At 33.9% G+C, this 27,792-nt stretch overlaps 1 protein-coding gene across 2 annotated transcripts in view; it reads right to left on the bottom strand.

The window, feature by feature from the left end:
* Positions 1-627: 627 nt before the first annotated feature.
* Positions 628-27,792, bottom strand: part of LOC132740954 (serine/threonine-protein kinase D1-like) — an 83,491-nt gene continuing 56,326 nt past the window's right edge. The window contains exons 9-21 of one of the 2 annotated variants that reach the window (XM_060729013.1): positions 26,807-26,930; positions 26,182-26,259; positions 25,464-25,740; positions 20,071-20,184; positions 17,508-17,614; positions 11,428-11,484; positions 10,223-10,327; positions 7,062-7,160; positions 5,930-6,014; positions 5,479-5,554; positions 4,460-4,566; positions 3,652-3,737; positions 628-2,405 (exon numbers count right to left, since the gene is read on the bottom strand). In XM_060729013.1, the coding sequence (XP_060584996.1) occupies positions 2,190-2,405; positions 3,652-3,737; positions 4,460-4,566; positions 5,479-5,554; positions 5,930-6,014; positions 7,062-7,160; positions 10,223-10,327; positions 11,428-11,484; positions 17,508-17,614; positions 20,071-20,184; positions 25,464-25,740; positions 26,182-26,259; positions 26,807-26,930 (1,531 nt within the window). In that variant the 3' untranslated portion in view covers positions 628-2,189. The remainder of the gene's footprint in view (positions 2,406-3,651; positions 3,738-4,459; positions 4,567-5,478; positions 5,555-5,929; positions 6,015-7,061; positions 7,161-10,222; positions 10,328-11,427; positions 11,485-17,507; positions 17,615-20,070; positions 20,185-25,463; positions 25,741-26,181; positions 26,260-26,806; positions 26,931-27,792) is intronic. The other variant, XM_060729014.1, reaches the window with a different exon arrangement.

Genomic DNA, 27,792 nt, shown 5'->3' with positions numbered 1-27,792 from the left:
GCCCTTTATTTTTATGAACTGGTAGAAAAACACATATATGTGAACATGAACATCTACTGGAATAGTGGAAGAGCACTGTCAATAAAATGCGCATAAAAAAATCTTATTTTAAACTCTAAAGAAACTCAATACAGTACAGTAGAAATAAAGGAAGAATAATATGTGGCAACAGTTTAACATATAAAATGTCAACTCTAAACTAATGCATTTGTTTCGTAGAAGATTAAACTAAAATATCTACTCCTAAGAAAGAAATATTTCAACAATACTGGTTATTTATGGCAACATAATTACTGCACAAACTGAAACTTAACTAACTACAGAAGTCTTTGACTAAACTAGATTCTCATTTGCTGGAAACTTTTAATGACCTTTGACATAAAATAATGGCCTTGACCCAGTCTTATCAAAATGAAAATCTTGACTGCTTTACCTTATCTTTAAACTGAACACGAAAAAGTGTATTCATAAAACACCAAGTGCATATAACACAATCCAACCCCCTTTTAATTAAATATCAGTGAATCAGTTAATATTAAATACTGAAATTTGAAAATTATACCACAATGGTCAAGGTCATTGATGGGTCAAGGTGATATTTATGTACAAGGTGATATTTATAAGGTGATATTTATAACATGCATGACAGAGAAATAAAGGTGTACACATTAGTACTTGTTACATCAGTCTTTTAAATCTATTTTTACATTGGACCCCTTGGTATGGATTTTGCTTGAATTAGTGAATATAGAATTAATTTTGCTATACAATGGAATTTTTAATATTTTCACCAGCTCTAGGCTCAAAGTGAAAATATTAAAAATCTCACTTCAAGATGAACTTTATTCCATACTTGCTAAAACAAAGAAATTTTTTTTTAATCATTCTATGTTTTCTTTAGTTTTGCATTAAAACAGATCATATATTACCAAATCAGTGGGCAAATGACATCATAATTTCACATAACTATGACATTATGTAAAATCTTGATCCATTTTTGTGTGTGATCTACTCTCCTTCAATGTGTAAAAGGGAAACCAAATCATATATTTCTCTAAGTTTCACTTTCCCTCAAAAGTGTATAAAGGGAACCAAAATTCTATATTTCACTAAGTTTCAAGAGTATAAGGGAAACCAAAATTCTATATTTCACTAAGTTTCAAACAGTGTGATATGATTTGTATCTCACTGGTAAATTTACAAAACACACCGATAAGATAATTTGTTGTATATACACTAAATCGCTGTTGCATTCATGGACCTACGGCTTTAAAACAGCCTTAGGTAATTATAAAATCTAAAAATACATTTAAAAGCAATCCCTTTCAATATAAAGGTTTCATAAAACAATAACTTACTACATTTAAAAATATATAAATGATACATGTTTCTTTGAAATAATTCATGCAAAAGAGAAAAAACAATATCATAACAAGTCATGGATACACAAGAAAAGTGCATATATTAACTTTTGATTTTTTGGTCGACACGACTTGCGAAAGAACAACATATATTCTCATTCAATTCATTCATAAATGCTTCCTGGTACATATTAAAACTACATACATGTATAATTCTTGCAATAGTGTATGTTTAGATATCCAAAATATACAAATATTTAAATAAACTTTTATAAAACAGAAACAAAACATCTGGTTTTTTTATCCTCCGTTCAAACCATCCCTATTTCTCTATATAGTATCTATTTTTATACATATTATAAACAAGACTACCTATATCGTATTTACTGTTTTGAACAAAATTTTGCTGTCGTAAAAAAATAGAGAAATTGTATTTCAACATCTAAATTCTTTACATCATTATCTCAAATATCTCTGAAAACCTCGGCTTAAAATGTCAATGATCTCTGTTCAGCTGTACTTGTTAATTAACGTACATGATTAAAAGTTGCCTTTTTTCCAACCCATCATTTCAAGTATAAAATCTTGTAGCGTAGCTCGTTACTTGCGTCATGAAAACTGTCTGAGAAGTTCAATAACCTGCTATATAAATCTATAAAAAAAATGAGCATATTCCCCGGTAAAGAAAAAACAAACATATACAACAAATAATAATACGATGCAGGTTGGTTTTTGTTTGCGGCAGTAACACAATATCGAACTGAGAGATTTGAGATGAGATAGCACAGAACACAAGTAATCACGGACAACGTTCACCACGACACTATGTCATGACACCGTGGTACCAGAACTCGGCGTGTTACGGTCACGAGACTTGCTTAAATTGTACTTTTCATTCACACCTTTTTGGCCTACGTCTTGCCAAACTTTCAAGTTCTTTTCTCGCCTGAACGTCTCCCAGCGCTCATCGTCTGAGTCGTGAGTAAGGTAACGCTGACCGACCAGCTGTTCTAGTTTTCTTAAATCGCACCATGTTTGATAATCCTGTAAAATATACGCCAATTTTTCTGTCAGAGTACTTGATGGAATATCGCAACAGAGACCTGACAATTCATATCTAATTAAGTAATTTATTATTCTTTACTAAATCAATATTCAAACCACTACGCGACTTTCCAGGTTAAAAGGTGGAGGAAGACACCATGTGACCCTCTATGCATTATTTCAGACCTGAATGGGCACCTGCATAGAACCACTGACATTCAGTAAGTTAGCTGGATAGCTAGCTCACATGACAGAATCAAAAGTTCCTGGTAGGATTTAAAACCCAGTGAGGGGCAAGTGATTTGAAGTCAATGACCTTAACCACTTCAGCAGAGAACAGTATATAAAAAAGGTAAAGGTAAAGGTCTTGTTTATTATAGTCCTACGAGAAACATTCATCATTCAATTAACGCTACCCCGTGGGGCTCAAACCTTCAACCTCCCGATCCAAAGACAGACGCCTTAACCACTAGGCCTACGGTACCTATACGGTATATATGTCAGACTGCCCTGTACTGTACATCAGCTAGATTAACACTATTGCCTAACGGCTTACATAAACAAGACTTCTTCTTCATAAACAATTTTCTAAGAGTGAATCAAATAAACAATAGTAGAGGGACAGCAGACAGACACAGAGTTACCTCTGTTAGTTTTTCCCATTTTAAGTAAAACTTAATTCTTTTTATACCCAGACTGTTTCCTACTGTTAGTCATGCAAGGTGAATGCTTCCTGGGTGTCCTAACCAGTACCCCCACCACTGTGGATTGTTTACCTTGATCATTTACATAAGCCAGCTCGTAACATAAGTCTTTCAACTGAAGGTCATAGCTATGTACATTGACAACTAAAGTTCATAGTGCGGTAAATCAACTAAAGTTTATAGTTATGTCTGTAAATGCAATGTGTAAAAAATGAAATTACAATATTGACAACATATATCGAATAAATACTTAATAATGATATAAAAATAGTAAGGATTAATACAAAAATATAAGCCGTGTCATGACAAAACCAACATAGTGCGTTTGCGACCAGCATGGATCCAGACCAGCCTGCGCATCCGCGCAGTCTGATCAGGATCCATGCTGTTCGCTTATCAACTCTATTACAAGTAGAGAAACTGATAGCGAACAGCATGGATCCTGATCAGACTGCGCGGATGCGCAGGCTGGTCTGGATCCATGCTGGTCACAAACCCATTATGTTGGTTTTGTCGTGACGCGGCTCATATAAAGAACATACCTGAAGCCAGACATGTGACAGTGATTTGTCCACAGTGAATCTCTTTCTCATCTTCACTTGTAACAAATTACTGATCAAATCAATTGCTGAAATATAAAGAAAAGGATGTACAATACAATAACTGAAATTATAGCTAAAGTTTGTTTAGCTAAAATCTATTTCATTATTTATCTGTATAACATTGAAAAGTATGGTGCCTGAAAATGGCTATTCACACTGTTAAGTGAATTTTTTTTTTATCAGTAATGGCAAATAATCATAAAACCAGCAACATTCAATGATATAGATCAATACTGAACTATCAATAGGTAAATTATTATTTTCTACAGAACTTTGAAAGTATATTTTGTCACCTCATTGCAGTAACGAGTTAAGTTCTCCTAAATTTATTATGAGTTAAACAGTTATTGCGTTATGGTGACGATCTGGTCCCAAGATTCACTGTTAGCCATCTTAGTTTGACACAAAAAGGACACTGTTAATGTTTGTCAATACATATTTCTACAATTCAATTAAATGAGCCGCGTCACAACAAAACCAACATAGTGCGTTTGCGACCAGCATGGTTCCAGACCAGCCTGCGCATCCACGCAGTCTGATCAGGATCCATGCTGTTCGCTATCAGTTTCTCTACTTGTAATAGAGTTGGTAAGCGAACAGCATTGATCCTGATTAGACTGCGCAGATGCGCAGGCTGGACTGGATCCATGCTGGTCGTAAACTCACTGTTGGTTTTGTCGTGACGCGGCTCATTTAATAATTCATAACATTCCATGCTGTGCTTTGTAAAAGATATAAACTATTCTACCTTCCTGTGAAATTTCCTTCCATGGTGTAGGTGGGTACATGAATGTTGCGTTCTGTATTTGGTCGCTGATCTCCTCATCCTCGTTAAATGGGAATGTTCCACTTAAACTGCAGGGGTGAAAATAACATAATCATAATCAGTATATAGCAGAATATTCCATTAAATGTTCAAGAGTAAACCATCATTATTATCAGTGTGACGGCAGAATATTCCATTTGATATTCCTAGGTAAGAACATAATTATTATCAGTGTGGCAGAATATTCCATTTGATATTCCTAGGTAAGAACATAATTATTATCAGTGTGGCAGAATATTCCATTTGATATTCCTAGGTAAGAACATAATTATTATCAGTGTGGCAGAATATTCCATTTAATATTCAAAAGTAAAAAACAATTACCATTAGCAATATGCAATCAACTGAAGTATTCTGGTAAAATATTTCATTCAAAACATGAGTTAGATGACCAATATAATTATCATTATCACTGTAAACTATCATGTGTAATGGACTGTTCCTGCTTCGACTATGGAACCATCCATTATTATTGTAGAGGTTGCCAATACTCAAATCAAGCAGCCCCAACAGTTTAAGGCCTGATTACAATTGTATGGATGTGTAGAATGGCCTGCTGTACATGTATACTGGTATTACCACAGATGGTTTGTTTTGTGTTACAGTGCCCTGGCACAATCTAGGTCATATGGAGCTAAAACAGGAAAGATGATTTTTGATAACCTTCAGCACTACAAACTTCAAGCAGCACCAGGGATCAAAACCACCTCATTTGCTGGAACTAAAAGACTCCAGTTATTCAAACCTATTTAGTCACCCATTATGATCACGCAGGGATAAAGGGAGGCTGCAATTCTGATGCCGCTGCCACATTGGGGAATACAGATGGCATTCAGATCATTAAACACCAATTACTAGCTAGAAAAAGCCAATTAAACAGGATCAATTCAGGATAAAGCCCATGTCAATCAAACAAGAAAACAAGATTATATACTACCTACCTAACATAGACAACAACACCGACTGACCACATATCTAGAGAACGGTTGTAGCCTTTACTTTTTAATACTTCTGGTGCTAAAAACATATATAATAATATACATTTTGTGTACTGTTATAGCATTACTTTTAAATGTACAACTTTACTAGTAATATCAATAAGGGAGACAATAAAATTAATGCATTACAATTTACATGTATTTCTCAAATAACATAGGTTGTCCTTTAATTTCAAACTAGAATTCAGTTTGCAATTTAAAATTGCTAATATATGAAAAATGTATATGAATATAGAATTCTATATAAAGTAATCTTATTTATACACAAAATCCATAAGTTAAATATTTTCAACTCTTGATCTTAACTTTATTTTCCATCTTAAGTAATTTTTATAATTAAAAATCACAGTATGTATCCAATCTAACTTAAATTATAGGCTGTGATATACTTTACCTAAATATGCTGGGGTTCCTACTACAGACCTCCTGAAAGACTTTTCACCAATGATTCTAGCAAATCCAAAATCACACAGTTTTACCTATAATTGAAACACAACACATAATGATATACAAAATTAATGTATGTACAGACAAATTTTAATGATGTGCAAGTCTTGTAACACTAACCCAAGCAGGGTTAAATGGTGGCAGCAACTCTGATGCCGCTGCCACAAGGGGTACTAATCCTTTAAACAAAATTGATACATTTATATACAAAGATAGTTCTAAGAGCAATGAAAATGCATTTGACATCAATAACAATATGTCAAAAGTATAAAATTTCATGAACATTTAGAAAAGATAATTTAAATGTGATGCCCCTGTTTGGCTTTTAATGGGAGAAGTCTCTTGATTACTGGATCAATTTCACAACCTTGTTACTAAAATTAGCAAATCACAAAATAGACTCAACCAGGCTTCACAGTTTTACAGACTGTCTTATATTTAGATCTATATTGGTGGGATAAGTCTGTCATTATCTTTGCTATTTAACTGCTATATTATACAAATATAAAAACAGGCTGATTGCACTGTTAAAGCAGATGGCATTTATTTGTCACTATAATTATATTTAAGAAAAAAATATGATTATTTTCAGGTCATTACCAAGTCCATGCTGTTACCCCTTTGAACTAGTGCAATGAGTCTAGGGGATTTAAAATTCAACAAGAGCTGTCAATCAGACTGGCATGCTCAACTAGTCACAGTGCTTGACAGTAAGAAAAATGGCATAACTCTGTAAGAAGAGTTAAGAGTTATGGGACCTGCGCCCATCATGTTAGATAATCACAGAGAACAAGCGTGTGAAATTACAGAAACAACACATTTCCTTCTGCATTTCTGGAAATATCAACTTGCAAGCAAAACCTTAACCAAAGTGTGGTGCCGACATGACAACTCGATGAGTACAATAGCTCTCCCTATTTTTTTAATAGTCGAGCTAAAAATCATATAAACACAAGTAGCAAAGCGTATATAGCCTGGTCAGACATCATGTAAATGAAGGCTAGCCTGTCCCTTTACTGGCTGCTTGGACAGAATAATATTAATCACTGTTTGTAGTGTGTACTGTGAAGGATATTTACCTGCGGGAATGCTGTCTCTGAGGAGAGAAGTACATTCTCTGGTTTAAGATCACAATGTACAATATGCTTGGAGTGCAAATGCTTTAAGGCCACTAAAATCTGAAACAGACAAGCAATAAATCTTAAACAAATGACAATTTATCTGAAATGATAATATCCCTTGATGTGTCTATAAATCCACAAAAACTCACGACTAAACAACAATAAATTGTGTACTTCATCAGAATATTAACCATCTTTCTTTGGTACTTGTAATCATAATGTACTCTTATGAGCCAGTCACCTCATAAGTAAAGTTATTTTCAGATATTATGACATCTTTCTTAACCTTAGAGGAACATTTCATTTAATAGTGCATTTTCATTATACAACTTTTATCAATAATGAACATAGTAAAGTGTTGATGCAAGGTTTTCCTGAAAAAAAATTCTAGAATGAAAACTTTAAACATTTTATTATCCATTTTTATCTTTATCAAATTTGTACTACCCGCAACTTATTTTTTTAGAAGTTGATCTCTAAAATTTGTGCTACCTGCAATTTATTTATTTAAGATATTTTACTGTTATTTTCCTTCTTTTTAAATAAAAAAACTCACCGGCTACATAATCTTGCTTTAATATTTGATTGTTTTAGAGGTACAAAAAGATGTAACTTCTTTCTTATCCACAAACACTTGAGTTGGTCATCTTACCTTATTATGCAAGTCAAATAAGGTAAAATCAAGATCCTGTTTTATAAGTGAGTAAATATGCTAAAATCAACTCCATGTTTTACAGATGGTAAGTCTTTTAATGAATAAATATGTTTATTACGTTAACTTTGCTGACAATCCTTAAACAATGTTTCATCAATCTCTTCAGTTTGACTGTAATTGAAACTATTAGCTTATTCAAATATCTATATATTTTTATCTTTATTCATAACCCAAAACTTATTGATCTTAGGGCATAAGAGTGAACAAACATTATACAACAAATAATAATACAAACATAGCAAATTAGAGGTAAATAAGGAAGATGATTTAGTGAACTTTCAGCATTATTGCTTTAACAAACATTGCTAGATTAAATAAAGTATTTTTGTTTCACTACACATTAAAGCCTGAAAATTTAAAATATTAGGAAACCTTGAATGGTAATTACTTATATACTTGTGTCTTTTATGAGTAAAATAACTACATTTAAAAATATAATGAAATTCATCACATATCTCAACACACAACTAACATGGATGCTGGTTTTTTTATGATTATTTGGCACAAGAAACTCTACAAGCTTTTGACAGTCCAATTAAAATGTTATTCATAATATTGTTTATTTTTTCAATTGGTAAAATATCATATGACAAGTCAAAGCAATTCATCAAAATTGAATAGAAACATAAATCTGTGGGATAATTTCTGAAAATAAAATCCCAAATGTACGAGGGGAAAGTGAGAGAGAAAATATTATGTAAATGATAAACTAAAGTCTTTAGGAAGATTAATTATAGACATTTGATAACTTCCTCACTTAGACAATACCTACGGGATCACAAGTCAGGAGATAACAATTTGGTGAGAAACACTTAAACAAGACTGAAGGCATTTATATATGAGCCGTGTCACAACAAAACCAACATAATGGGTTTGCGACCAGCATGGATCCAGACCAGCCTGCGCATCTGCGCAGTCTGATCAGGGCTTACAAACCCTATTACAAGTAGAGAAACTGATAGCGAACAACATGGATCCTGATCAGACTGCGCAGATGCGCAGGCTGGTCTGGATCCATGCTGGTCGCAAACCCATTATGTTGGTTTTGTCGTGATGCAGCTCATATCATCATTACATGAATGAGATTAAGATTTCAAACTTTTGAGATTTTTCGAATTCAGAATTATATAGAATTTTATGAATTACAAGTTTTAAGTTTGTAAGTATTAAAAATTAAGTTCAGGCCAGTCGCACCCTCAGCATTTACATACCACTGCTAAAATATATTTTCTATTATTTAAAAATCAGTTTCTGTAATACATGATAAGAGTTTACCCATTAAAAATCTTAATGTGTACACCTTTTTTGCCTGTAAGATTTATTAATTTCCAGTTTAGAGAGGATTACGGATTGCGGAGTTCTTCTTTTTTGGCAAAGAAATTTACTATAAGTATAATTTTGTATAGCATGACACTGTAGTAAAACCACTGAATTACTGTACCTCAATTGATGTGCAGTATACATATTTCATCAATTTTCTGCTAATCAAAATTTTCTGCTAATCAATATTAACGGATCACAAATTAATCTTTTTTCTTCGTAACCGCTAATGGTCCGATAATTATCATCTTTAAAGAATTCATCGCTTTACAAATTTAGCAAGAAGAATAATCAAATGTATCCTAAAAATTGTGATTTTCGAACCTTTCAAATTTAATGAACGCACCGCACCGTCTTTGATCAACAAAAGTGTTCTTAAAGGTGCGAAATTTTTAATTACAATTGATAATACACAAGATCTATAGATGTCAATCGACTTGAATTTTTTTCCTTTGCGGTTTAAGGAGATATATTTACATTGAAAATGAACAAAAATTCTACTGAAATCATTCCGGTTTGCAGAATTCGGTGGTTTCGCTTTACAGAAGCTTTTTTGTACAAAGAAATAGAAAGAAAAAAAATCGGGACCGCGGAAAATTTTTGGTCAGAATACACAGTTTCCGGTTTAGTAAGTTTAGAAGGTGAGAGAATAGACTTCGAAACCATTCATCTCTATTAGGGAAAATACTAATATGACATTATGCCCATTCAAGTGTAAATGATCAGTGAACAGGCAAAAGTCAAAATAAGTAAACATTTTGCCATAAATGTGTTCAAATTGATATAATAATCAATAACTCAAGTGACCATTGGGAACTTATATAAATATTGTTCAGAACGTACTGGTCAATGTTATTAGTTATCAATCAATCACCATTATCATAGTTAATCTTTTGAAATAAATTACTTATTCAACTCAACTGGACAGAAACAAAAATGAGCATTATATAAATGCCACTTTGTAGGACAGTCTGCACTGGTTGCATGGGTAGATTCAACTGCTTCCTGCATTCTACAATTCAATACACACTTTCTGCTTTAGAACAAAAATAAATCATCACAAGATGATAAATGATAAACCTACCTGTGAGACAAGGAATTTGGTGACTCGTTCACTGAGTCGACCTCTAGGACTAGATAATATCATCTCTAACATATCACCCTTCAACTTCTCCATTACCACAAATATCTGTAACATACAATTTATAACATATTATATTATCATACAATATAACATAAAATTATACTTTACTTTGGACATTCTGCTTTTGGATTTTGTTTGTTTATTTGGTTTTACGGCACACCAACACTACATGTACTTAGGTCATATGGCGTCAAAACAGGAAAGATTATTTTGGCTAACCTCAGGTGTTACAAACTTTAAGCAACACCACGGATCAAAACTACCTCACCTGCTGGAGCTAGGAGATGCATTGACATCAATAATTCTAACCCATTTAGTTGCCTCTTATGATCACGCAGAGTTAAACCATTGCTGCAATTCAGATACCTCAACCCATAAAAGCCACCCCTCAGCCACAAGGGTTCCCCCTTGTGGAACTGTATGTAAGTTAAAAGGAACTGTACATCAGTTTAAAGGATATAATTGAGCCTATTCACGACAAAACCAACATAATGGGTTTGCGACCAGCATGGATCCAGACCAGCCTGCGCATATGCGCAGTCTGATCAGGATCCATGCTGTTCGCTTACACACCCTATAGCAAGTAGAGAAACTGATAGCGAACAGTATGGATCCCGATCAGACTGTGCGGATGCGCAGGCTGGTCTGGATCCATGCTTGTCGCAAACCCATTATGTTGGTTTTGTCGTGACGCGGCTCATACTAAGATGAAAACTTATTGTAAAACTGTGTCTGTGATTTTCAACAGTTTGATTTTATTTTCACTGCTATCAAAGGATATTATCTTTCTAGATTTTCTAACCCTTTCAGCATAAACAGGATCATTTATTACAAAATTATACTATCTGCAGAAAATCAGACTTTCCAGCACATACTTGATATTGGTACTGTCTGACTAGACTCTATACTGTAAATGACAGCTGACTTTTAGTACTTTGAAATTGAAAAATCTTAAGGTACTTTTGCACTGTCCCAAAAAACGGGGAACTCTCCCAAAAACCATACCGTTCAATTTTAGTTCTTCATATTCATCAAGGTCATCATATTCAACTCAAATCCCATGATTTGTAGATGAAAATACAAGAAAAGGTTGCTTGAAAAAAAAAATCACACTTTCATTTATTTAAAAATATTTTAGAGCATACCCTCTCTGGTGTTTCAAACATCTTCTCGAGATTCACAACTCCGGGGTGGTGGAGATTCTGAAATATAATAAAAAACAATTGAGCCGCGTCATGACAAAACCAACATAATGGGTTTGCGACCAGCATGGATCCAGACCAGCCTGCACCTCCGCGCAGTCTGATCAGGATCCATGCTGTTGGCTTACAAACCCTATAACAAGTAGAGAAACTGATAGCAAACAGCATGGATCCTGATCAGACTGCGCGGATTTGCAGGCTGGTCTGGATCCATGCTGGTCGCAAACCCATTATGTTGGTTTTGTCGTGATGTGGCTCATTTTTATTGCCATGGCGATAGTCTATTACACTAAAATCTAATATTAATCACAGCTCTCAACATCATCTCTAGGGCAACACAATTTAACAGCCTTCACTTCAAATATCTAGGTCAGTTGTCTGTAGTTATACTTCCTAACAACAGCTATGTTGATTTCACATCTCATGAAAATTCATGTAAAATGATGGTCGTGAACGACAGGCAAATACTCTCAGAAGCCAGCAGCCATTATAAAGTGCAAATCGCAATTAAGACAATTTGCAAGAGTTTTTTTTCCCTGTAATTTCATCAGTGCTGGTGGAATTTCAATATCAATGCATGCTTCCATAAATTTCAGAGAATTAATGCTCGTTTTGATTTTGAAATTCAGATTCTTTAAATTTGCCTCATACAATATGGCATTTTTTTACCATAAAAATACTGATGTAAGAACTGCTGTAAATGTTATAAAAAAACAATTTCTCCAGAACACATGGAGTCTCAGCAAAAATCCTAAAACTTTGACATGCAATGTTATTATTATCATTAAGTCAGTAAACGTTCTCCAGCTGATATTTAAAATTTTCTTTAATATTATGCCAATAATATTCTGTAGCACACATGGTATACATGACTAATTTAGAACAAGAATTAAAGCCGCACGCCTCCAGATGAACCAACGCCTCCAGATGAACCAAAATATTTCAAGAGTATCAAACTTGAGACAAATGTATTTAAGATTTGAGCCGCGTCATGACAAAACCAACAGAATGGGTTTGCGACCAGCATGGATCCAGACCAGCCTGCGCATCTGTGCAGTCTGATCAGGATCCATGCTGTTTGCTATCAGTTTCTCTACTTGTAATAGAGTTGGTAAGCGAACAGCATGGATCCTGATCAGACTGCGCGGATGCGCAGGCTGGTCTGGATCCATGCTGGTCGCAAACCCATTATGTTGGTTTTGTCGTAAAACGGCTCATTTTAAGAACAGTAAAAAGATTTAAAATTCAAGTAATAAAACGGTATTTATTGTCATATTTCTACTGTGTGACTTAATATTGCCATATTTCTACTGTGTGACTAACACAGTAAGGGTTATTTTTGCACATTTTGACCTCTTTCTGGAATTAACGTGGATTGTAAGTGCCATTTGCAATGTGTAATTCACTATATAACATCATACTTTTTAATACATTTTCAAAATTTTCTTCAAAATTTCATGAAAATTAGCATGAATCTGCAAGCATGCTGCTTTAAACAAGTGCTATGAAGAAAAAGACCAATTACCGCAATGAATTTCAAGCGCATTAATCTCCGCTTTGTTGATAACACATTAACATTCACATAATTATATACATTTCTTGAATTTGAAAATCTTTTAAAAAAATAAGGCCTACTATTTGAATCAATAAAATAAAAGTCAAGACGTAAAAATTATCTGAACTACTTCACAACATTAGATTGTTGCATGTTTTTTGCAAGTCTTGTATAATTCTACAAAATTGAAATCGTATAACTGCGAGATAAAATCCATTAACATGTCTGCAAGTGTCTCGTTACTTTATGTCTAAACATGTGTCTCGTATTCAATAACAGTTAATACGTTAATCGCATATAAAACAAAATTCACTGTCTATAGGAAAGGAAATTTTCTTTTACAAAATCTCGCCTGAATTTTGATTCACTCGAAGGTTTATTTCTACATGAAAATTTGACAGAAAATTTGTTCTGGGATACCAGTTCAATATATCACTGGCGATTTTATTTCTTCCCTTAAGACTTTTTCTCTTTTTTCAGAACATTTTTTTGTTTCATCTATTGGTTTAATTATGGTACCAACATAGCATACTGAGGATTCAGGTACTTGCAAAGTTTTGTTTGTTTGTTTGTTTGTTTCATTTTACGCCTTTTCCCCCCAACAGTATTTCAGTCATATAGGCGGTTAATAAGTTGCCTAACCATCGTTCCTGGAGAGTTACACCAGTACTAGACTACTTGCAAAGTACCAATTTTATGACGACACAATCTTGATATAACATTCCTAAGGAAAATTTAAAGGGTAGATCTATATAAAGCGATATATTATGAAATATTTTCATAAAATCTATAAACATTAAAGATATATTGTTTCCATAAAGCAATGGTCAATTCTATGCTCTACATGTATATGTATGCTCTATATGTAACGTTTCTGTTATTTATACCAAACATTAAGTTTACGTTACAATAGCACTTGTATATGAGCCGTATCATGACAAAACCAACATAATGGGTTTGCGACCAGCATGGATTCAGACCAGCCTGCACATCCGTGCAGTCTGATCAGGATCCATGCTGTTCCCTTACAAACCCTATAACAAGTAGATAACTGATAGCGAACAGCATGGATCCTGATCAGACTGTGCGGATGGGCAGGCTGGTCTGGATCCATGCTGGTCGCAAACCTTCTATGTTGGTTTTGTCATGACGCGGCTCATTTAATATTACAATGTGCACTTTTTGTTGAAGACTTCTTAGAAATGAAATTGTAATCTTTAATAAGCTTTATCACAGACAGAAATTTCCACACTTAAGCTGTGAAGTTATAATATAAAATAAAGGGCGATTTGCCGATTTATCCATTTGCTAATTATAATATTATGACAATTATTTCATAATGAACGACAATGACAAAGTCAATTATTTTCTTCAGTAACAGTAATTTAATGAACTTTCTTAAAGGCATTAGAGTAAAAGCTATAAATAACAAGAACTGGGAAGCAGAAAACTTGCTATTTTCTAAACTGTTATATGATGCAATACCTAACGACAAATAATTCAGCCACCGTATAAGTGGTTTTTTCTGCGGTGACTTTATTTCTGCGTTTTCTGCGGTCAGTTTCGGCACCGCAGAAATAAAAACCGCAGAATATTTCTTATCCTGCTACGATATGTATCCTACATTGCTACAGATTATAATGGTTAGCGGGTTTTCAAGTTGTATAAAATCGCTGTCGGCTAAGTATGTAATGTGTGTTTGTAAGGATGTACTTATTGTTAATTATGCTAATTAAAGAATAAAGATATTTCAAACCATTCCAACCAAAAACTGCTAAATAATCGTTGTTTACTTTAATTGTTTTCGGATACGATAGGTAAACTTCTATCATTTTCATTCAATTAAAGATCATACAACCGGGGTATATTTTTCACACGTTACTTCACGCTGATCAAAGATGTATACCTTTCTATTGTTACGCATTATATTTGTTTGCAAGCAAACAATATAACTGTTTGTAATTACTATACAGTTTTGCGGTGACGACGATAAACAAATGCGAACGTGTACATGCAAATATAATAGAGGGCAATGTGACTTAGACTTTGATAAGACGTGTCGCAGAATTTAAATTATGTTTTGTCCATAGAATGTGCCGCAGAAATAAAGTCCGCAGAAATAAAAACATGCCAAAATTTGGAAAAACTGCAGAATTTGGAGCACGCAGAAAAAACCACTTATACGGTAAATTCACTGCTAGAGTTATGGGTCTTGGTCAGTGTCCTACAGTTAAGACACTGGTGAGTGAATTTTCAAATAAATTATTTCAGCTGCTGTGGAGAACGCGTTCAATAAATTTAGTATTAAATCTACACTCAAGCAATATCCTTTATTTATGGGGACTAACCAATGACAGAAAGAGGCTCGCATATTAATATTTTATTCAACTCGTTAAAATAAATTTAATATTAAATCTACACTCATTCAATATCCTCTCATAATGGGAACTAACCAATCACAGACAATTATGACTCTGAAGACAAATCTGCACAATAAACAGTAACCAAATTTTCCATTAACGTCAACATTGATGTTGCCATGAGAGGATTATCTTCTCTATTAGCCAAAAATAGTCAAGCTAAAAACCAATCCTGTCAAGCAGGGAATTAAACTGTAATCAAGAATCTGTATTTTATAAGCTCTACTCTAGAAAAGGACAAGGTAATTACTTCCCATTGTTCACTGTAATTAGTGTCTAATAGGACAAATGCAGTAATGCCTATCTTCACCCAGTGGCTGAATTAATGTAACTAAATTATCTGCATAGACTAATTCACTTTCAGCATCAAACTATAAGCCATTTTTTTATGTCTGTTAACTGTAATTTCATTTGTATCAGTCAAAGAAAATTCAGTAATGCACATACTGGTGGGTTGATAGCTGACAACAACGGTCAATTTCTTGACAAAGAATAAGAATGTAAGGGGAAGTGTCAGACCAAATACAAATGGAAGAGTGGTGAAGGGTTTATGCATAAAAAACCTAATCTAGGGGTCATGAGTTTGACCCTTCTGCAGGCGAGTTTCTTCTCTGGCTCCCTCAGTCAACACTGCTGGGATTACTTGTTTAGACACCCAGGATGCAGTCATTTGAAAACATTTCAAAGTGCTATGAGTAGGTCCCCAAAACACAGGGTTTGACATAAGAAGCAAAACCAAAACACAGCTAGGAAGGGTTTGACATTAATAGCAAAACAAACAAAACAAATAAACATTTTGTCTGGTAGTAAACTTTTTTAAAATCTTTTTAGTACTACATGTCATCGCCAAGTGCGGACAACATTAAAAGTCTGAAATGTTTTGGGGGGTTTTTTGGTTGGGTTTTACTTTGCACCAACACAGTATAAGTCATATTATGGCAACTTTCAAGTTACTGGTGGCGGAACTTGAAGACATCAAGTGCCCCTCTGTGCATTATTTTTGGCACCAACAGGTACCTGAGTAGAGCCACCTTCATTTAATAATATGATAGCTGGATAAGAAAATGTTAGTAAAAATAATGACAAAGACACATTGTACTCAACAATGGTTTTACCTTTAACAATACGAGCCACGTCACGACAAAACCAACATAATGGGTTTGCGACCAGCATGGATCCAGACCAGCCTGCGCATCTGTGCAGTCTGATCAGGATCCATGCTGTTCGCTATCAGTTTCTCTACTTGTAATAGGGTTGGTAAGCGAACAGCATGAATCCTGATCAGACTGCGCGGATGTTGGTCTGGATCCATGCTGGTCGCAAACCCTTTATGTTGGTTTTGTCATGACACGGCTCAATTATCAAAAGTGAAAAGTTCAGTATATATGGACAAAACATACAATTAAATATAGGAAGCTGTGAATTTTATGTACAATTTGCTCTTTCAACCTCTTAAGTATGTTTTTACCTACCTAACAGCATAATTATTGTGCTCAAAACTCTACAGTTAATTATACTAGAGACACTTAATTATTACCTGCATGTAAGTAAATAAATGTAACTTAATTATCATGAGAGGTAAAGTAGGCTGATACAGCAAAGTTTTCAGAAAATGTGCTATTATTGCCACTGGTGTTTGGCGGGTCATATATATAATATTTAAATGCGTGTCACACACATGAAAAAACACTGCAATTTAGTTTGTATGGGAAAAGTTATGGGGGTTATAAAGGGGGTTGGGAGAAGTAACCAATCTAGCACCACACACCTGTGCTGGTTACTATAAATTTTTCTAGTAAAAAAAAGGCTAAAAATTTCTTCAAAGAATTTTTAAGCATTATTTTTGTCAACATTTCAAAAAACAAAAATTTGTATTTAAAATTTTAAAACTTTTTCTAGTTCTTTTCATCAAAATTATGTTGCTTTTGTACTTATTTTCATCTGATCAATGATACCGCTTTCATTCCAACCGAGTACAACTTTCCCCTCCCAAAGGGTCTGCCACCATTTCCTTAAAAAAATTTTAATCTAATTTTCATCTATTTTACCTGTAAAATTGAGACTTCATTTTTAAGTTGGGCTTCTTGTTTGGTCGGGAATCTCATCTTGTCTATGACCTTGATCGCAACTTCACTGTTGGTTTTCCGGTGCTTACCTGCAATTTATTTATAATGACAAATCACCAAAACCCGTTTGCTAACATCCTTGGACATTTTAAGGATGTCAAATTAGGTAATAACTGACCAATTTAACTATCAGATTGTTGAAAATTTAACTACAAGTAGCAAAACATTAGAACCAGCTAGAATTTTCCTATGACCACCAAGGTGAACAATTCAATGATTCAGTTCAAAGAATATCAATGATTGGATTACAAATATTGGCGATACATGAGTTGAAAGTATTATTTCACTATACTGTATTCCTAGAAATGTTTGCGGATACAATATTTCGCGTTTTTCACAACGTCTGCATTTTCGCGGATACAAACTTTCGCGGATTTGTAGTAACCGCGAATTCCGCGAATATTAAGTAGCTACGGCCCAAAGAGGCTACGTTTTTGATGCATGTCCTCGCCTGTTGGGTACTTTTAATTTTTTTTTTTTGACAATACCTTTTTTATCTATTGACTAGTCGAACACAGACAGTTGTTCCGTGAACACTTTTAACTTATTTTCTTACCTTTTTCATTTTGTGATTCAGTAATATATAGTCAGACCCGTTAGCTTTTATTCTCATTTGAATCATAACTGACTTTATCTTCAAAATGTCGATACGTTTTTTACACAGTATCGGTGTACATCGCTTTTATTTTAACAACATAATAGCTGTTTATCAATGTAGTACTTGATTGCTATTGTACTTTTAACAAAAGATTACACCTACGCCATGCAAAAAAATCCAAGCCATTCAATGTACGCAAACTGTAAATGCTTTTGTATACGTCGTGACTACCGAATGACGTCAATAAGCATGATAATTACTAATAACTGACAATTTATTTTCTTCGGGGTCCAAACAGGTATCTATAACATACATATTTCTTTACACATTTCTTTAGCACGTGCGTTTATATGTTTTTTTGTGTAATTAGATTATAATAAATATTCTGCACGTTTATGTTTGGTTGAAGCTAGAAATGTTCGCGGATTTGTTATAAGTGACATATTCGCGGCTATAAAGATTCGCGGAATCATGCCTACCGCGAAAAGCGCTAACTTAAAACGCGCGAAATCTTTTCTAGGAATACAGTATTTCATTTTCATGCTCGTTTTCAGTTAAATGTCTGCATGTTTTTCAATAACCACATCTAGCTAGCTTTGCCATGAAAGATGTCTGATTAATAACTATGGCTGGTTTTAGACATAGTCTTCTGACAGGGCACCACAGCTGTGTTAATTTTCTTTACTTAAGATATTTTATAAATAAGTAAAAATTTAATCTGTGCCGATTATCAATTAACAGAAAAATGTCAACTAATAATTCTATTGGTATTCTATTGGTTACAGCTCTTACATCTGCATGCCTCCAGATGAGCCAAAATATTTCAAGAAAATTAAACCTGAGAAAAATATATAAAATACTAGGAAAAGAAAAAAAAAATTCATAAAATTACATGTTTCTATTTGTTTTTTATTAATCCAAAAAGGCTATTTTTGAATTTTTTTTTTTTTTTTTTGGGTTTTTATGGTTTTGGTGTGTTTGTAATGTTTTTAAATTGCTTCCTTTCAGTTTTTTTTTTTTATTAATATTTTTTACTTTTTTTCATACATTTTTCAAAAAATTTTCATGAAATTTTGCATATCTGGGGATGCTACTTTAATCAGTAAATTTTATTTAATTTTGCTTATGGATTTGGTAAATGACCCCTAATTTATCATTATGAGCCCTAGAACATAACATTTGTAAAAAATGTCAGCAATTTGTAAAATAATCTTGCTAAAAATTTCATTTATTTCTGAGTTTTAATTGTCTCAAAGCATTCAAGGATTTTACAGAAACAATACACCAAGTTTAAGATTACATTTACATTTTTACATGCAATTTTGCATCAATTGACAACATTATTGCACCATACAATAATTGCTTTTATCACAGAAGGATTCCCTGGAGACTCGAGTTTGTTGATTATCAGCGTGAAAATGTCAACGGTTGATTGTATCTTCTATAATTATTAAAAATATTATCACTGGGCACAAATTTTAATGCACTTTAGTTCAGTAGGCCAAAACACAATTGTCAGATCAGATTTTTTTCCCCAAAAAAATGTTGACTTTTCTCTTTTTCCTTGGAAATTTTTCTAACCTTTTAAAGCTTAAATTTTCCAGAAAACTTGTTAGAACATCTCTAGAGAATTTTACCATGTTTTGATATTCATAAAATAACTTAATTTCATAAACAGACTTTTGCCATAAAGTAAAACAAAAAGAAACAACCCCTCCCCTTAATAACTAAATGTCATAAACAGACTTTTGACATAAAAATTGAAATTAAACAAAAAGAAACAGCCCCTCCCTTTAATAACTTAATTCCATACACAGGCTTTTGCCATAAAAACAAGAAAACAAACTCCCCCCCCCCTCCCTCTCCAGTCTGAACAAAGATTCATACCTCCATAGACAATACCAAATTGTCCAGACCCGAGCACATCATCTGGGAATATCTGGTATAACTGACTAATGTCATGTGGTTCTTCAGGGGCACCTGGGTTGTTAGCCTGGCCATCTACAAATTAATCGTAAAGCATATTATTACATGACCTTTAATGGAAGTACTTCAACAATAATCTTAGACTTTATATATATTGGATCCTACATGTGCTGTCATTTTCTTTATATTTTTTTGTAAGGTTTTAGGTCCTAGTAAATCTGTAATGGCTTTTAAGTGACTCTTCAGCTTTCATAATGAAGGCAGACCAAAGGTGCCTTTTTGTGCATTATTTCAGGCATGAGTGGGCACCTGAGTAGAACAATTGATGGATTATGAGTAGAACCATCGATGGCCTATGAGTAGAACCATCAATGGGTTATGAGTAGAACCATCGATGGCCTATGAGTAGAACCATCGATGGCCTATGAGTAGAATCATTGATGGCCTATGAGTAGAACCATCGATGGCCTATGAGTAGAACCATCAATGGCCTATGAGTAGAACCATCAATGGGTTATGAGTAGAACCATCAATGGCCTATGAGTAAAACAATCAATGGGTTATGAGAAGAACCATCGTTGGCCTATGAGTAGAACCATCAATGGGTTATGAGTAGAACCATCGATGGGTTATGAGTAGAACAATCAATGGGTTATGAGTAGAACCATCGATGGCCTATGAGTAGAACCATCAATGGCCTACAAGTAGAACCATCAATGGCCTATGAGTAGAACCATCGATGGCCTATGAGTAGAACCATCGATGGCCCTATGAGTACAACAATCAATGGGTTATGAGAAGAACCATCAATGGGTTATGAGAAAAACCATCGATGGCCTATGAGTAGAACCATCAATGGCCTGTGAGTAGAACCATCAATGGCCTATGAGTAGAACCATCAATGGGTTATGAGAAGAACCATCGATGGCCTAAGAGTAGAACCATCAATGGGTTATGAGTAGAACCATCAATGGGTTATGAGTAGAACAATCACTGGGTTATGAGTGAACCATCGATGGCCTTTGAGTAGAACCATCGATGGCCTATGAGTAGAACAATCAACCGCCTATATGCTAGCTGAATAGCTTCCTCACGTGGCAAGTTAAAGTGGTTCAAGGATAACAACCGTAACCATTCAGCCATAGTAGTATGGCAAGTATAGTGAGTACAATTCTTTTTATCATATGGCACTAAATGAGTCAGAAGATAAAATTACTCTAGCAAAAACATGACACTTAACATGTGTAATAAACATGTGTAAAGAAAGGAAAAATAATACTAATAAAGGTTATATTTCATTGAAAGCATTAGCCACGTCATGTGATAAAATTATCCTCCTTAAGTCAGACTTTACTTATATAATACAGAGTATTGATCCTAAAATTATACTCTATTTACACACCTTTAATTGAAATTGCTCTTAATGCGAGGTAAGGAGCAACATGTTATTTTAGACAGGAAAATAGTTATTTAATTTGACCCTTTGGATACCTTAAAGTTATAAAGGTTGAGAATCAAAGTGGCCCTAAATCATGATTCATTGCACAAGCTTGAAATATTTAAATCCATGAAATGCGGATAAAACTTTACTGTAAATCAAAGAAAAGCAAAAACAGAAAAAAAAGAGAAAAGCTATTGTTGTTAATAAAATATTGTTTTGTGATTATACATAGTTACTAATAGAACAAAATTACCAGCTTATATATTAACAAAGTACATGCATTTACAAAACAATACAAAACATATAAAAATGTAAACACATGTGAAGTATAACAAAAGAAGAAAATTGTGAGAAATAAAAAAATCAAGAAAATTTTAAATATACTGAGTAAAAGACTTTAATGTAATGCAGTCTTCAAATTAAAAGCCCTCCATTGCTCAAAATAAAAACTTGCAGTCATAAGCCATTACTTTTTTATTACCATGGTTACAAAATAGTTATTTAGAATAACAAGTGCTACATTCAAATGAGTGCTGCCATGACCCCTCTGAGGTGACCTTGACTTTTGACCCTGTAATTTTTAGTAACTCTGGCAGATAGTGATGATCATTTAGGTATATTAAGCATCTGTGAAGCTTGATTTGTTTTGTTTTGTTTGGTTTTACAGCACACCAACACAATATAGGTCATATGACGCCAAACCGGAACGATAATTTTGGCTTAAACCTCGGTTGTAACAAAATTAAAGCAACACCAGGGGTCAAAACCACCTCACCTGCTGGAGCTAAGGGCTGCTTAGACTTCAGAAATTCGAACTCTAGTTGTCTCCAAGCCAAGCAGGTATAAACAGTGGCTGCAATTCTGATACTTCAACCCTTAAAGGCAACCCCTTAGCCACAAGTGGGGTGAATTTTGAAAGCTGAAGATGGAAGGACTTCCATGGTATGGTCAAGGTTATAGTTTTATGACTGACAGACTGGCAAACATTACAAACAGACTAACCAATGTACCAAAAACAATATTCCCATCTGTGTCTATCAACCTAGGGACATAAAAAATTAATGACATGACAACCAGAAAAACTTTCTTCCCCCTTATTTTCTAAAGCTCTGATAACAAATATTGCTTGACGCTTTAACATCTGAGACAACACAATCTTTAATCAAATATTGAAAACAATTCTGCAATTTTCCGCTTTTGTTCCCACTATCAATAATGTAGTTCTTTAGAAAAACACAAAGGAATTGAGTTTCTACCAAGAAACTTAAGATAATCCATTTGCCTAATAGATTTTGGCAATATTTACAAGGTCAGTTATTCATCCTTGAGCAGAAACAAATAACCATGGAAATACTTGACTTAAAACATTTTCTACGACAAAACAATATTCTGTGGGCAATTTTTCACACTGAAATTATAAAGGACTTTGATGAATAACAGAATAATTTAACTTTATCATACATATAACCATGATGGCTATGATGATAATTTCAAACAACTGAATTCAAACAAGTGCATTAGGTCTGACTGAATGCAATTTTCTAAGAGGGCGGAGTTGGGGGTGGGGAGGGTTGCTTGACAGCTAGACAACCTCTTAGTCGGTCTTGCTGGTAGCACTCATCAAGATGCATGTACTTATGAAGTTTGGGGAAAGCAGGTGGAAGGACATACTGGGACTGGGGAGGGGATAAAAATGAAACAACCTATCAGACTGAAGAGTAAAATTTCGTGTTTTTTTTAATAGCTAAAAATTTAAAACCATAAATGGTTAGTAATAAATGAATATAACCAATGCTTAATCTGTATTACAATGACTTTTTTTATGCACTGAATTTCTTTTTTTTTAACAAATGAGCCAAACACATGTATAAAATTTGTGTGTGTGTGGGGGGGGGGGTTAAGGGGGTGTTGAAATCTACCAAAATAATCTATTTTTGTATTTAGAAGAATGTTAAATATCAATTTATCAATTTTGTTCTCTAGAAAATTAAGAATTTTGTAATTGTCTAATCAAATTTCTATACTATCAGACATATAGCCGGGGAACACATAACTGTCCCAACTAATTCACCAAATTTTGCATATAGCCGGAGAGCACAGACTTGTCCCGCCTAATTCACGAGACACATAATATCACATTTAGTGCGAGAGTATTGAAAACTGTCCTGAACTATTCAGCCTAGACTTGGTATATCACAAATGACAGAAAAAGGAATTTATGCGACAACAAATCAATGGATATTTCACGATTTGCGTAATCAAAATTAGATAAAAAAGCGGATTTTACGAGACAACAAACCTGAGTGACAGACGAAAACTTGAGCTTTGTCATCAGTACAAACATGGGATTACCAATTGACAAGTATTACCAGTTAATAGATTACAAGCACAATATTACACAGAGAAAAGAAAGAAGGAACATTTTACACACAACATAAAATAAACTAAAAAAAATATCTGGCTTCCTAATGTCTTAATTTTTATGAATCTTTCAGTGACTTAATATCAACAGTCCTGTATTGCTCTATGCACTGTATGAAAGTTTGATACCTCTCATTTTCACTTGCATTTAAATGGTATCCATGAACCTTAATAATTAAATAAATTGCAATTCAACTAAAAATTGAATTTTTGTAAGTGAATGTAATGTCAGTTTCAAACTAAGCTACACTGTCATAAGAAATAATGCCGATTTAATGCCAGTATAAGTAATAAAAAAAATTTCAGAAGTCTAGACGTTTTAAATTTACATAATAAAACATTTTGTAAAACTTTCAGTCTCTATGACAGACATTCTTCCTAAGCCTTTAATATAAAAAATATTAAATATAAATTACGTGCCAGTAACATGTCAAGAAATTTTTTACGGGTTTGTCTGGATAGAATAAGAAAAATAAAAACAACAAATAAAGATTGGAATAGAGAAAAACTTGTTACACAAGAGTTTCACTATAAAATATCCTGTTATTTTTTAATTTCATAGTGTTTTACAGAGTTTATAGTGTTTTTCTGGTCCTTCGTGATAATCATTTCAAGCACTTTTTAGTGTTGGAACTCAAGCCGGTGCTAGGGGCATGAGGGATATTGCACTTTTTCATTATCCCTCATGTACAGACGCAATCAAACTGAGCCTGCAATTTTTATGTAATTTTGTTGTGATCAATGCTTCTGAGGAATCACACTTCATCCAAATTTTTATAGAAATTTCCACAACACTGATGTAATTACAGTGCGATCCCTGCAATGCAGCACTCTTTGGGAGACCGAAATTTCGTTTATTGCTTAAAAGACTTAAAGGGACTCCACTGAGTTTTTTTGGCATGAGGGGATTGGAATTTTTTTTTTTGAGATTAATGTTCTATTTGTTGACAGTCTAGATCAGAAATTCAAAATTCAAGATTATTTGCTAATATTTGACTAAGACATTTTGCTGATATTTCTACATCTTCTTTATACCGATCCGATTACTGGATGTAATGGACCATGTCTCAATCAAAGATGCCTATTCCCACTCCCCCCCCCCCCCCCACCCCGAATAAAGTAAAAAGAACATCTAGATAATTAAAATATCAACCAGAGCACTGGGTGTAAATGCTTGTCTGTTAAAAAATCCTAAATCTAAAAGGGACATAACTCCAAAAATATTGCTTTCACAATTATGCCCCTTATCTAACAACTGCACATTCAAGCAAGTATTCCAAGTTTCATGTTCAAAACTTCTGACATTGTTTGAAAAATGGGCTACATTAAAGTTTTTGCATGATTAGACTAGGACAACGCTACAGCCATCATAATATCTTCGCTTTTTCTTCAAACCTGACAAGCTAAAAACCAAGGCATGTAAGCATGGGTATACTCTTGTGTAACAAAATTACCACTAAATATAGAACAGAAAGAAAGGCCTCATGCATACATTTTGGTTGTGTACCCTGGTTAACGCTGGACGTTGGCGTGACCGGCATCAGCGCCTGTCTGATAGCGTGCTCCCAGTGTCGTGCCTGCTCCAACCCTTTACCACTCTCCGTCGAGACCACAAGACTACCCTCCTCTGAACCATAGAAAGGATCTTCACCCACATAGTAGATCATGTTCTGTACGCGGATCTCAAACACGTGCGGCGCTCGAGGAAACTCATTACTAGGGTCCATTTTGAAAGATTCTATTCCAATGATAGCATTTAATGCAATTTCCTGTCGAGCAGATAAAAAAAATTCATGAAAAATAAAAATTCACAGAAAAAAATAGTATTTAACATGATGCTAAATCATTTTGTTTTATGGAAAACTGTAATCACACATTTTGTATTTTTCTTTGGATATGGGGAAAAATGATCTATTTAAAGAAGTTCCATCATTAAAACGCAATCATATCAATACATGTATAATTTTTAGAATCACACGTTAACATCTTAAGTGATATTTAAGCTATATTTAGTAAATTTACTTTTGCACATGCAAGGTATCAACAGCACCCAATCTATTAAAGTATACACTGAAAAACTTGTAAAACCAAAGTCCTGAACATGGCATTTTTATCCCTATATTGAAGCTTAACTGCAAAACTGAAGAAACTGATATGAAATAACCAAAGACATACAACAGTTTTGCGGTCAACCCACGATATACACTTACCTTGTAGTATCTAGATGAATTTTCGTTCTGAAACATTGTCACTGACTTACTGTCCAGCTTCCAGTAATGTCTTCTCCTCTGTAAATATCAAATCATAATTTATATAATTATTACATATTTTCAAAACTTACCCTACTAAATTCATATAATGAACTGACCTTGATTTTTAAATTGGAACAGTCCATTTGTTATTTAAGGGATATTATCACCAAAAAAAACAAATCTGAGTATAAAACGGTCTAAAACATGGTCACAGGGCATTTTTGATTTACAAAATGTAGTTTATTTTCAACACATATATTCTACATAATGTAAATTAGATCTCCTCAGCACTGCATCCTTCCATTCTTGGATTGATAATAATATCCCAACATGATGCTGCAACATTCCTATGTTTTGTCCGTCTAATGATAGGCAGCATGACAGCCTGGATATGGAACTGACCGACATCAGGGCAAGTCTATGACAAGTTCAAATCTATTCAAATCTATATGCTCCCTTTGTGGGTGTATAAAATCACGCTGAACCTTTAAGTAAGATTAATTAAAATTTTCATAAATTTCATTATGACCAGAGGACCCTCATGTGAAATTTTAATACAATGGAGAAATGTCAGTTAACAAACCTGGCTGTCCTTATCAGTACAATGTACCATCCATCCCTCCTTGAGAACTTTAGAACCAGTACGTTTTGTGTGTTTTACAGACTGTACAATCCTCATCAGGGGTATGTTACTACTCTGGGTGGGACTGAAAAACATACAATGACAAAATAATATTGTGAACTTACTCAATGTAAATCTGGTTTTGGTATGGAAAATCATTTGATCGTTAATCATTTGATATTTCCTTCAAGATCAAAATTAAGGTTTCTGTATGGTTAATCATTTGACATTTCCTTCACAATAAAAAATAAGGTTTTAGTATCGTAAATCATTTGATATTTCCTTCAAGATCAAAATAAAGGTTTCTGTATGGTTAATCATTTGATATTTCCTTCACGATAAAAAGTAACACCCCAGTTACACAGAGCCATCGGTGATTGATAGGTAGTTTTTTTAGCCAACTTATGGAGTGAACCGATGACAACGTATTTATCACCGATATCACCTATTGGTCACCTGTTTTCCACCTATCAACTGCTATTGGGGAAAGATAAGTTTCATCCGTGAAAAATTACCGATTGGGATTTTTAAACACGTCTAAAATTCTCGATCGGTGAAAATATTTTAAAAATTACCGACGGCAACCTATATCACGAGATGTGCAAGCTCTTAATCACCGATATCGCCGATCGGACAAAGATAACCAAATATGAATCACCGGCCATATCTGACGGAAAGTGTTTAACCACTGATGACTAGCTATCAAACACCGATTAATCAGCGTTACGCCCGATTTAGCTCCGATTTACAAACGATAAAAACCAAAAGTATTTCAGCGACCCATTCCCGTTTGAGTTTGCTGTCTGTCACCGATGGCCGTTAATTTACACAGAAAACCAGAAATAAAATCACGCATGACAACCGATCATAACAGCAACTAAATCTAAAATTAATGACCGATTGGGGACCGACCGTCTGTGTAACTGGGCCCTAAAGTTTTAGTATCG

Source organism: Ruditapes philippinarum, unplaced genomic scaffold, assembly GCF_026571515.1.
Source record: "Ruditapes philippinarum isolate M1 unplaced genomic scaffold, ASM2657151v2 ctg686_1_1_1_1, whole genome shotgun sequence".
Taxonomy (NCBI): domain Eukaryota; kingdom Metazoa; phylum Mollusca; class Bivalvia; order Venerida; family Veneridae; genus Ruditapes; species Ruditapes philippinarum.
The sequence above is the reverse complement of the archived record's forward strand: the minus strand, read 5'-3'. Positions and strand labels throughout refer to the sequence as shown.